Source organism: Mytilus trossulus, chromosome 1, assembly GCF_036588685.1.
Source record: "Mytilus trossulus isolate FHL-02 chromosome 1, PNRI_Mtr1.1.1.hap1, whole genome shotgun sequence".
Lineage (NCBI taxonomy): Eukaryota > Metazoa > Mollusca > Bivalvia > Mytilida > Mytilidae > Mytilus > Mytilus trossulus.
The window spans coordinates 86,674,931-86,688,903 of record NC_086373.1 but is presented as its reverse complement, the minus strand read 5'-3'; the positions used below and the strand labels follow the sequence as shown (position 1 = coordinate 86,688,903).

The following is a 13,973-nucleotide window of genomic DNA, read 5'->3' as shown; positions in this document are numbered from 1 at the left end:
ACATTTTAATTTTTCAATACCTCATTGTAAAAATTCAAAGAAACATGAACATAATATTGTAATATTGCAAACGTTTGGCAAACAGGAGGTGATTACGCGGTATGTGTAAAAGTTGCTTACTTGTAACGTAAACTGGAGTATTACTGAACACCCCTTTGATACAAGGAAAACTTTGACAAAAATTTTCATTCTTCAATAAGTGTTATAATAGTTAAAACATTCGCAAATAAGGGGTGAAATGGCATGTGTAAAAATTGCTTACTGACTACAACTCAACGCTACCAAAGATGCAGATCAAATATTAATGCATTCTCTTCAATAGGAGAGAGAAAACTGTTACGTAAATGAGATTTGTAAAATGGGTGTTTTAGTATTTTGCCTCTGTTTTCGGCGAAAAACTGTTATATCAATACCGTTGAATGTTATCATCCTTTGTAAAAAAATGTTCTTTAAACACCTAATGCAGATAAAGTGTTGACAATTTGTTAATGTTTGAATCGATGTCTATGAACATACTGCTATGCTACATTTAACATAGTTATTTAGTGGTGTCCCATTTATGTTCTTTTGTTATCCGTGTGATTGTTTTTGCTTTCTAGATGTTTTTATTAGGTCCATGTATTGGCCAGCTGATTTCTATTATCATGTGTTTTGTTTTTAGTTTATGTTGTTAAAGCCTATACTTGGTCGTCTATTTCGTTGTTTGTCAGTTTTGACTATTCAATAACGCCTCTAGGATTAAAATATTCTTTGATTTTATTTTATTGGTAGTTACAAAATATTCTAAAGACTCAGTGTTTCAATTTATTCATTTTTCGTGATAATTTTTAAAAACATATATGGTAAAATCTGTGTAATTGTTAATAGCACTTTATTTCAAGGCAACAATTAAGTAATAAGAAAAAATATGCATCGTCACCATGAAACTCAGACTTCAAACGATTTGAAGTACGAAAGTAATAACTTTCATAACAATTTCCATTTTATACTTTGATGTGTAGATAAAAGGCATATGTGGATACTCGGCAAGATATGGAAATCAACGACACATAAACCCTTACTTAAGAATTGAATGCATGCCTCTTTTTGTAAATTCATTGGGGTGTAAAAGCGAAGTACCTTTTGTATGAAACGTTGAAGCGCTTCATTCTTTAGATGTGCGCACGATCAACGCTTTTACAACCCTATGCAATTACTAAAAGAAGCAATCAATACTTATAATTACATTTTTTTGCTATGATCGAGAAACATGATTACTATCAAGTTTTTGTCTTTTATTTACCTGTGCAGTTTAGTATAGAAGCACGTGTCAACACCAATGTCTAAAAAATAAGGATTGTCTTATCCTATGAGTAGATTACTTTAGGCCGTATTTGGCATACTTTTTGGAATTTTGATTGGGCCTGACCTCAATGCTCTTCAACTTTTTACTTGTTTGGCTTTTAACTGTTTTGATATATGAGCGACACTGATGAGTCTTATGTAGTCGAAACACGCGTCTGGCGTGTTAAATTATAATCCTGATACCTTTGGTAACTATTTTACACCACTGGGTCGATGATACTGCTAGTGGACGTTTTGTCACCGAGGGTATCAGCAGCCCAGTAGTCAGCACTTCGGTGCTGACATGAATATCATTTATCATTTATATGGTCATTTTTATAAATATCATGTTAACCTGGGGTCACACATTTACGATATTTCTGCCGTCCTTCACAGGAACATTCCCGATTAAAGTTTGTCAAAAGTCTGATCAAGATCCTGTTAATCGTGGATGGAAATTCAAACTTAATTAAAATTTGTACATTTATTTTTTTTGTAATCTGACGACAACAATCAGATATTGTTCAGGAAGCGTCGATATTTAACCGTTACCAAGCGAATTTGTCCCGATAACCCCGTTTTCAATCCGATTCTAATCCGATTAGTATCTTTCGCATGGTAAAATTCGACCGAGTCTGTCACGACTGCTTCCCGATTCTACCGAATGTTATCCGACAGAGTTCAGACAGTTAACCGACGCTGACGGACAGGTACTGTCGGAACGTAATCCTATCATGGTCCGCTCTATCGAATTGCAAACGGCTTTGTCTGGTCTCAGTCGTACTATTTTCTATAATTGTCGGGACTCGGACGTGGGAATCATTGACGAATTTCGTATTATTTAACGGACCTGTTCCAGAACGGTTTCGGCAAAAACGGTTCGCAATCTGGACTCAATCGGCAGAAAAACTGCAATGAAAAAAATTCTCCAGATCATTCCCGTTCCACAGGACACCATCCAGAAAACACAGAAAATTGTTAGGATTTTGATCCGATACAGCAGAATCTAGCACGACATAGTCACGGTTATAACCCGACTCTGAGACTACAATAACAGAGTCGTGTTATAGTAGTCTCGGTCCGACTATACAAAATCGACTGAGTTACCCCGAATGTTACAGGACGCACCTAGCTGTCGGGTGCTTCTCCGAACTACCAGGACCATTCCTGACCGTAGGAATCTGTTACGAACTTAAACGACTGCCGGCGTTCAGACAATGATGGAACATTGCAGATAATTGAGGATAGTAATCCGATTATTTCACTTTTCGTGTGTTATCGCTGTCTGGTCTCAAACGGGAGCAATAATCGTCAATGTGTGAACGCCCCTTTAACAAAACTTTGATTTTTTTCGAAAAACTAAGGATCTTCTTATCCCAGGTGTATTTAACCTTAGCCGTATTTTGGCACAACTTTTTGAAATTTTGGGTCCTGAATGCTCTTCAACTTTGTACTTGTTTGGCTTTTTAACGGTTTTGATATGAGCGTCATTGATGAGTCTTCTGTAGATGACACGCTCGTCTGACGCATTAAATTATAATTCTGGTAACTTTGATAACTATTTTACGATGCATTTGAAGTTGATTAAGAAATAACGCGAGATTGCAGTTAGCCAATCAGAATAACGTATTTAAATGTAATTATATGCCTGTAAGGTATACATATGGTATATATAATAACTCAGATAGCAATAATTTGTTGGGCCAACATTGGTGATTAGTTCGCACAGTTGGTAAACAGTTGGCGTTGGCAGGACAACACGAGACCAAAGTTGGCCCAACAACACTCAGCCAACAGTTATTTTGACACTGTTGGCCCCTCGTTGTCCCAACAACACTCAGCCAACAGTTATTTTGACACTGTTGGTCCAACAACTTGGCACCAACTGTCATTTTTGTATGGTTGGCCAAATGTTGGCCCAAAATTTTCTAACCAACTGTTATTTAAGTAGTTGGTCCAATGATATTCGACTTATGTCGTTCATTGGTTCAGTGTACAAGATCTTCTGACTGAACCCACAGAACCAATTTTAAACAAACTTTATTTGAATGCTCATTCTTAGGATATATTTCATGACAATATTGAAATATAAGCCAACATTGTGCCAACAATATGCCAACATATTAAGTACTTATGTATAGCAAAATTATATCCGGGTGAAATTTGATCCGGAGGAAAAAATGTCACAGTAGTTGTTTTTATTTTTTTATCCGGAGGAAAATATTGCCTGGGATATTTTTTCCTTTGCCATGAAATTCTATCTGGGTAGTTAACTTATTGAATAGTTATTAGAAAAAAAAAACTTATCCTATACAAATACTACGAAATAATATTGGTGTATTTGAATTAAAGCTAAATTGTTAAAAAAAAATGTATTATAATGGAAAATAATTTCACAAATAATCATTGAAAAAAAATACTGAAATATTCAAGTTAATATCATTCTTTTTAAAAAGAAAATTATCATGAAACAAAAGAAAGAAAACCAAAAGTGATTCAAAGATCGTAATTGTGAAATAATATCATGATTAAATAAGGGGAGTGAAATACATGTAAAAGTGAGTTGTTTTCAGATCTCAGTACAAATATAAATTAAAAAGTAAAGGTAGGAATATAGTTACATTACTACTGTTAACAGTACAGTTCTGCTAGCAAAGTCTCCCGATGCATTGCAAATTTTGTTAGATAAACTTTCATTCTACTGCAGGAGATGGAATATAACTGTAAATACGGACAAAACAAAAATTGTTGTTTTTCGCAATGGTTGGAAGCCCGTAACTGACCATTTTTATTTCGAAGGCCAAGAACTTGAAATCGTCAAATCATATATATACCTTGGAATGCTGCTGCATTTCAATGGCAAATTTGTTCAAACTCAAAAAAGAATGGCACAACAGGGAGCTAGAACTCTATCATCTTTAATCAACTCTATGAAAAGAGTATTCATTGGTCCAATTCAACAGTGTTTTTATTCAATAGTATGGTTGGATCCGTCCTGAACTATGCGTCCGAGGTGTGGGGATTTCATCGGGCCAACGAAGTAGAATATGTTCATAATCGTTTTTGTCGATATATACTCAACTTGGGTAAAACTGTTCCAATCTTGTTTTTATGTGGTGATCTCGGACACTTTCCGATGTGTATTTCAAAAAAATATAGAATTGTTAATTATTGGTTGCATTTAATTAAGGACCAACCAAATATTGTGTATGATGTATATAAAGTTTTATGTATTGATGCTACTAATGGCAAAACAAACTGGGCATCCAATGTAAGAGACCTTTTGTTTAGTTTAGGTTTGAATTATATATGGATTAACCAGGATCACATAAATGTGTCATTTGACCTTATTAAATCACGTATCAACGATCAATATTATCAAAGCTGGTATGCTAATATTAATGCCTGTGAAAAACTGTCTATCTATAAATGTTTCAAACTAGATTTTTGTATGGAGAATTATTTACAATATGATTTTAATACCAATATACTTACAAAACTACGTAGTGGAAGCTTAAAATTATATTTAGAAACAGGTCGCTATGACAATATTCCTAGAGTCAATCGTATTTGTAAATGTTGTAAAATGAATAATATTGAAGATGAATAACATTTTGTGTTGATTTGTCCTGCATATAGATCACTAAGATGTAATTTTTTGCCAAAGTATTATTGTTCATGGCCAATACACGAAAGCTAATTTTTCTGTTACAAGCTGGGTCAAAAAGCTTAACAAAAAATCTATGTAATTATCTTAAAGCTGCATGGAAACTAAGATTGCAAATTATCAGTTAAGATAAAGATAAAGATAAATACGTTTATTGCAATAAGCACAATTATGCTATAGCACATTTAAATAACAACATTATCATGTGTAAGCAACATGAATTTATGTTAATACATAGGTATAAGAAAATGCAGAGAACAGTCATAATTAACAATATGAACATTTTGTTGATAAAAAAGACAATTAGATACATAAATATAACTACGTTAATATGAAAGTTCTGAGTTTCCAACTTTCACGCAAAAAACACATCAAATTGTAAATAACAGTTTTTGTTTGAACTTGTAGTAGTGAATACAGTTTGTTGATATTTGGCCATGTATGATAATAGTTTGAGAAGTATTTAAGTCTATACTGTCTATATGCTGGACAAACCATAATAAAATGATATTCATTCTCTATACATTGCATAGTACAACATTTACAAATTCTATCCTCCCTTCGTTGTTTTATGTAACGACCAGTTTCAATATTTAGTTTTAATACACCAAATCTTAATAAAGACAACATTTTAACATTGATATTTTTCGATATATATTGTTCCATCTTAAAATCTGTTTTTATCATTTTGTACAATATTAATTTTTCAGAGCTCTCTATAGACTCACGCCAGCTCTGATAAAATTGATCTAACAGACGTTCATTCAAAATATCAAAGTTTACATTAATATTCTCTTGTGTATACCATAAATAATTAAATCCAAGTTGAAAAAGTAAATTACGAACATGTGTGGCCCAATTTTCTTTACCATTATTACAGTCAGCAACTAGAACTTGATATATTTCATATACAATATCTGGTTTCTTGTTTATAATATTAACCCAGTATTTCAACAACTTTTGTTTCCTAGTAACATGCATAGGTAAATGACCAAGATCGCCAATAATACAACAGACAGGCGTGTTTTGGGGTACTTTTAAAACAAATCTACAAAATCTATTATGTACAGTTTCGATTTCTTTTGCATGATGAAAACCCCATACTTCAGAGGCGTAGTTTAAAATAGACGTAACTAGACTGTCAAACATAGCACATTGCTGTTCTGGTGAAATATAAGTAGATCTTAATGAATTCAACAATGCTGCACGCGCTCTACTGCCCTGTCCCGCTAGGCGTTTTTGAGTTTGTTGAAATTTGCCGTTGTAATGTAGAAGAACTCCAAGGTATACATAGTGATCGACTACTTTTAGTTCCGTATTGTCATAATGCCATGAATGGTTTACTCTTTGCCATCCTTTACGAAAAACTACAACTTCTGTTTTATCCTTATTAACCCCAATTTTCCATTTTGTACAGTAGATAAATAATTTATCTAAAAGAAACTGGAGAGCTTCTGGTGTTTTTCCAAATAGCACAGTATCATCAGCGAATAACAACAAGTATATCAAATATCCATTTAGGCTTATGTAATCGCTAGTTCTATTATCATTCATACGTAGATCATCAGCAATGTCATTAATAAAAAATATGAAAAGCAGAGGAGACAATGGTTCGCCTTGTTTTACACCAGTATTATTAGAAAAAAACATCTGAAAGTAATCCGTCACATTTAACGCGAATGTTCACAGTGGCATATACTGACTGCACCATGGAAACAAACTTGCTACTAATTCCACTATTGAAAAGCTTATACCAAAGTATGCGACGGTCAACATTGTCAAAAGCCTTACAAAAGTCCACGAATGCTGAATACAGTTTTTCTTTTTGCGACAAGGTTGTTGATATTATTCCATGAAGAATAAATACAGCGTCAACAGTTGATTTTTGGCGGCGAAATCCAAACTGGTTTGCTAAAAGAATCTCATTATCCTCGGCCCAACAAAGTAAACGATTATTCAAAATTGAAGTAAAGATCTTTGAAAATACACTGATCAATATAATTGGCCTATAGTTATTAGGGTTTAAAAGATCCCCTTTCTTTGGTACAGGTATAGCAATTCCTTCTATCCAATTATCGGGGTAAATACTAAATTCAAATAGTTTATTAAACAAAACTGTTAAAAATGTTGAAAAAAGCTGAGAATCTGATAAAAACATTTCTCCACTGATTTCATCTGTTCCTGTACTTTTACCACGCTTTAACTTTTTAATAGCAGATTCAATTTCCGATTCAGTAAATTCCTTATCTAAATCGTCTATGTGAAGATCTTCCGAACGAATGTTGTCTATTAATGTTTTAACTTCTTCTGATAAATCATCAGGTTCCGCACCAAGAAAGTTTTTAAAATGTTCAAAAATGTCTTTTGAATCGGCCGCGCATCTAGATCGACCCTTAGGTCTAACTTTTGACCAGAATTCTCTAGGATTCACTTTAGCCAATCGACTTAGCTCCTGTCCACGTGCGCGTTTATATCGTGTTTTCGCTTTTCGTTTAACTTTGTTGTATTCGTTTCTTGCTGTCACGTATAATTGTCTATTGGGACTGTTTGGGTAGCGCTGAAAACGGTTCCGTGCTTGGTGAAATTCACTTCTAAACAGTTTACATGAGTGATCGAACCAATCATTTGCACTAAGTTTATGTTTCCTCAAATGTTTTTTAACAGATGTTTTTCCAAAAACATTAAGCGCACATTTAAATATAACATCGGTAATCACATTTACGGCGTTGTTCGCACTTTCATTGTCATTTATGTTGTTTACTAGTTCCAACATATCAGTTTGTTTCTCCAGTAATGCTTGCGTGTAATCGCTTACTTTCTCATTATCCCACTTTATATATGTATAATGGTTTGAAGAATGTTCCCCATTATACGTTCGATTTGTCTGAATTTCATAAAATAAAGGCGAATGGTCAGAAAATTCATTTTGTTCCAGAACTTTAAAATTCTCAACCAATTTATAATCACATGGACAAGTTAACAGATAATCATTCACACTTCTTCAGTTTGAAGTACAAAAAGTAAATTGTCCAGCCAGATCGTTTCGTAATCTACCATTACATATAGTTAAACACGTGTTATGACACATTTGGACAAGCTTTCGACCAAACTTATTTACTGTTGTATCCTTAGAACATCTTGGCGGAGTAATGGGATTTTCATCATGCACTACGCTACTCACATATCTATCAGTTAATATATGATTATTTATATTATTATAAGTTATCTCTGCATTATTTAACCTATTTAATTGTTCTCTGTATTCTGTCATATTTGTCATATTTGTATATACCTTGTTTTATGCTAAAGCAATGTTGTTGCTAATGCAATAAAGATTCATTCAAGTAATGGAAGAATTTGATTATGATGATATAACTAATTTGTCTGGGGACAAATATGTAGTTGTTGATTATATGGAAATCAGATAATTCATAGCATAAATTAACAATATATTGGAACAAAAGCAATTTTAACAGCTGGATAGTATTTACCTATGAAATGTTATCTGTCTTATCAAATCATGTTGTAAGTCATCTTTTTATATAACTGAATATATGAAAAATAAAATTCATTGAAAAATTTCACTATAAAAAAGATTCAGAAATATATTATATTAATATCTTTAAAATTATAAATTGCTCATAATTACCTCCCTTTGATAAATTATGCAAATATGTTCTAATTTTGTGAAACATTTTATAATTATAGTCAGGTATATATTGATTGCGAGTAACCTACATAGTAGTTAATGGGACTTTATTTCACAAGGTTCTGTGAAATATGGTACGTCAATATATACCGGTACATACCATCCGGCAAAACACAGATAGATTTTCACTCCCCTTGAAAAAAAATACCTGTGAAATACCATGCCTGGAAAAAAATTACTGTGACAAATTATCCTCAGGATAAAATATCACAGAGGAAGAAATAAACCGTTACACTTATCTCCCCGTTTTATACCACAGATTTTTATTTATTTTTTAAATATTATTCCAAAGTGCAAACAAAAAGATGTGCTCTTCATTCTCTTTATCTAATATTTTCAAATCAAACAAAAAATATTTAAAACCAGCCCAAAAAAATAAATAAAATTTGAATATAGTTTCATTGTAAAAACATTTATTAAATACTTCTGATCATTTGACACGTGTGGAATTTCTCACAGTTGATTGTAGATACACAATACAGTATAGTCCATGATATACTGAGTACTAGTAAAAAATAATATGGAGAGCATAACAAAACATTGTTAACGACGTTGGAAAACTATAGTACGACCAATAATGGCCCAACATAATTTCAAAACTAGACTACGTTGGTAGACTGTTGACAAACAGTTAACATTGTTGGAATACTAATGTTGGCCCAACAAAGACCCAACATGTTGGGCCAACGAAGGGCCGATGAGCAAAATGACGGTGGCCCAACATAGTTTTCCAACGTTGGCCCAACATAGTTTTCCAACGTTGGCCCAACAATGTTGCCAACAGAATGCCAACGTGGGGCCAACACATGTTTGCTATCTGGGAAGTTAATATATGCTGTTTTTGACTGAATAGACGCATGTCTATATGCATAAAATGTATGTCACTGAGCGTTGATTTAGAAACAGTTATGAAATATAGAATTAAAGATGATATTTCAAAACTTTAACTTAACTTTTATTTTATCTGGAACATACAACACACGGTAGCAGACGATTGTTATGGTATGGTGGACATTTCAATGATCCACAAACAGTTTTGATTGGATAAAACAATTTGCCATCTTGGCCTGCTTCTCCGCCTATAATTTCCTCCGGATTTTTATCAACACAAACAAATGACGATGCTGCTTTATGAAGATGATGTCCGCCTGCTAGTTCCCCAACATATTCAGTAGACCATCCATCATAGCATTTGTTTTTTGCTGCAATCATAAGCGTATGCAAGGCAGTCGTTGAACGGCAAACAGCGCATGGAACATCATCATTCCAAAGACCACCACCAAAACCGTCTGATTCATATTCCGCTCCATAAATGCTTCCATAATGGCTATCACTCCAAGTCGCGCCAAGATTGGGATCGGGTGGAAGACAAATATATTCTGCTGCAGAACCTTCTTCATTATAATAGCCACCAGCTGCAAAACCTAAAACAATCAAATTTTGTAATGGAAGCACGTAATACCAAGTCGAGCCATACGAAAGTTGCTCTATGGCATTTATACCACATCTTTTTATAACTGTATTGATGGAAAGACGCTTTTAATTTCACACCTAACTTTTCAGTTTGGTGAACACTAAATATTTTTTAGTCCTGATAACTCGTGCGTATGAATAATATTGGGTATTTCTTTAATGAATAGACTAGAATCACATGCCGGAATAAACAGTTATATTGGACAACACCAACACCACAAAATCCTACCCTTCTTATATTTAAACACGTACAAAGAAATACGGTCAACAGATAGCCTTACTTTGTCCTGGCAAGCATGTTGGTAGAGTTTACCAAGATTTGCGTGCATCTAAATCTCATATATTGCCTATCTGGACTACATGTCAAAAAGTTAAACACACACTAAAAACGTTGTCCAATACAGCTACTAAATTGAAATAAATAGTCTCTAAAAGAAGCTAGCTTTGTATAGGAATTCACATAAAGTCATTACTATTATCCTTTTTACATGGGATGTTGCTCCCTATTTTTGTGTGGTTTTTTTTTAAGTTAGGGGCTTGGGGACTCTCTCCACCAGACACCATGTGACGTAGAAGTTATCAGCTATTATAAGTCATCATAAGGTCTTCAAAATTAAGAAAAACACATATCGCAACGAAAGCTATAAAGGGCCTCCAAATGATCAAATTTAAAACATATCTAACGAAAAAAACAAATATATGAATGCATGTAGTAGATAAAATCGTAACTCTCAATGAAAAAATAAGTACACAGATCCTGGTACATGTTTCTCTTTCCTTTCTACTTTCAGATTTCTGTTTTATTTCTCTTCGATTTGATAATGTGCCTGACAAATGCGAATGGCCCAGCAAAACATAAGTAACATTGTTAAACATATGTTCACCCTCTTTGTGACTATCATGTAGATAAACAATATGGAACCTATATGTACTTTTTCTGTAAATCCTTGTTTCTACATTGCTAACATTTACCAGAGTAGACCATCTCGGTATTGTTTCCAGGGCATTCTTTACGTCCCCATCGCACATAAGTTGCACCATTCCCTTGACCTAAAAAAAAAAGATAATTTCTTAATTTATTTTTTGTTAAACTATTTTTTTTCATAATATCGTTGGTATAAAAACATAAGAAACATTTGTCAATAAGCATTTATATATAACAGTAATACATTGTTACCTGAACTAGTTTGAAGAGTGTGAATTTGTTTTTCTTGAGTTTCCACTTTAGATTTTAAATTTTGGATTTCTAATTGCATCTGATGCAGTAAGGTCTCAACATGGTCTGGGTCAGTCATCAGCAAACGCTTTGATTTGTGTCCTTGTTCAGCTTCTGTTGAATGTTGAACAAACAAGACAAAAACTGTTAACAAGAACTGTGTGGCCATCATTTCTGTAATTCTAATATCTACAACTGATATCAGTTGATAACCCTTTGACCTTTCTGTGAGAATCGTTCAATGATCTTTAAAATTTATGGAAAGCGTAATATATACAACGAAGAGAAGAATGTATGCTCATCTGACAGTCTCATGTAATATTTGGATGTGGCGAAATAACGATTGATTTAACAGAACATTTGTAGTTCATAGTTCATATGATATGTCCTTTAAAGGGGCACTAGCGTTCGAATTCATGTTTACCGGTTTGACTCAAACTCTCAATATAAGATATATAACAATTTAAATCATTTATTCAAATTAAAACAGTCTAAAATAAACATAAACAATTTACAGGGCATGGGAACATAATATGTAGCTTTGTTTCGTGTGTATTTTAGTCTATACGCCATCTAATTAACTATCATGATGACCCCGAAAACAACCGACGGTCACATAACACGATATAAACATAAAGAGAAATATATATAGATATGTGGACCTAATGCAAATGGAATTTTCTATGTCTGTTGATTTTTAGCTCACCTGGCCCAAAGGGCAAAGTGAGCTTTTTCCATCACTTTGCGTCCGGCGTCCGGCGTCGTCGTCGTCCGTCGTCCGTCGTCCGTCGTCGTCGTCCGTCCGTCGTCGTTAACTTTTACAAAAATCTTCTCATCTAAAACTACTTGGCCAAATTAAACCAAACTTGGTCACAATCATCATTGGGGTATCTAGTTTAAAAATGTGTCCGATGACCCGGCCAACCAACCAAGATGGCCGCCATGGCTAAAAATAGAACATAGGGGTAAAATGCAGTTTTCGGCTTATAACTCAAAAATCAAAGCATTTAGAGCAAATCTGACATGGTGTAACCCTTTGTTGGGTTGCTGCCCCTGAATTTGTAATTTTAAGGAAATTTTTCTGATTTTGTTTATTATCTTGAATATTATTATAGATAGAGATAAACTGTAAACAGTAATAATATTTAGGAAAGTAAGATTTACAAATAAGTCAACATGACCGAAATGGTCAATTGACCCCTTTAAGAGTTATTGTCTTTTATAGTAGATTTTTAACAATTTTCATAAAATTTGTAAAATTTTTATAACATTTCCCACTGAAACTACTGGGCCAAGTTTATTATAGATAGAGATAATTGTAAGCAGCAAGAATGATCAATAAAGTAAGATGTACAAACACATCACCATCACCAAAACACAATTTTGTCATGAATCAATCTGCTTTCTTTGTTTAATATTGACATAGACCAAGGTGAGTGACACAGTCTCTTTAGAGCCTCTAGTTTGTGGATTGAATCAGTCAATGAAATGGTTTATCTTTGTTTAGCTTTCAATTTTGACATTCTTTTCATGTACTAGCCTAACATGCGTCAATCATATATAATCCATCTCAAAATAAGGGGTTAAATTGAAGTCCACATACATAAGGATTCAATGTTGTCGAATTATTCACTTGCAAGTGAATAATTAATCATCGATATTTCTTAGCTTATTTTGACAAAATTGAACATACTGCTTCCTAGTGCAGGCTTGACCATGACATAGCATACATTTATGTTACTACATTGTAAAATTGCTTTCAGCTTTCAAGCTTGAAGACCGAATTATCACTAAAAAGTATATGTCCAAGCAGGAGAAAGTGTATCATGTGGTGGTTTGGGTGTCTTTCGTCATCTTTGTCTGAGGTCCAGATTCCAATGTACTTAGCAAAATTTGATGCAGGAATGCAGGAAACTAATGTGAATTTGCATTTACAAGAACAAATTTATAAGATAGTAACTATACATTTTAATATATCTACAAGTGTAGATTATTTTTTGCTTTATTTTTTAATGTTTTTGAATTGGCGTTTTAAGGGAAGGTAACTCTGAAATATTGCATTTTCTGAAGGAATCTACATGGAATTTTGCTATTTTGAATTAATGCCGGAAAATCGCAAAGTGACCCTAGCATTTTTATTTGATATTCTTAAAGCATTTTCTAAAAGCTTTCTTCTAGTATTTTATTTTACAAATCTATTGAATAGTTTAGCTTCTGATCACATAATCGGGTGTTTTTTACCTGTATAATCCATACAAAATGTGTCATTTTTGCACAACCTGTAACTTGAGAAAATGCGCGGTGACCTATATTTTTTATTATATTTTTGAACTTGTAGCAATATATATACTACGTTTTAGCAAAGTATGAACAAATTCTATTTTTTCAAAAAGCACATGATTGAAAAAGCATGAATTACCTCATCAGTTCTCAAATTATGAATAACAAAATAAACAAGCACATCTAGATGATACAAATACTAATGCCATTAATCATAGGACCAAGTTAGACTACCCTCGCATAGTGCATAATTCGGTGACGTGTTCGGGATCAGTCTACATACTTTTAGCATAATAGCGAATCAA

The 13,973-nt window shown here is 33.3% G+C and overlaps 1 protein-coding gene across 1 annotated transcript; it reads right to left on the bottom strand.

Moving 5' to 3' along the window:
- Window positions 1–9,641: 9,641 nt before the first annotated feature.
- LOC134710742 (short-chain collagen C4-like) lies at window positions 9,642–11,588 on the bottom strand. Its single transcript, XM_063571137.1, has 3 exons — window positions 11,350–11,588; window positions 11,145–11,222; window positions 9,642–10,123 (listed from the first exon to the last, which is right to left on the bottom strand). The coding sequence occupies exons 1-3, from the start codon at window positions 11,558–11,560 to the stop codon at window positions 9,660–9,662; spliced, it is 753 nt and encodes a 250-aa protein (XP_063427207.1). The 5' UTR covers window positions 11,561–11,588; the 3' UTR covers window positions 9,642–9,659.
- Window positions 11,589–13,973: the final 2,385 nt, after the last annotated feature.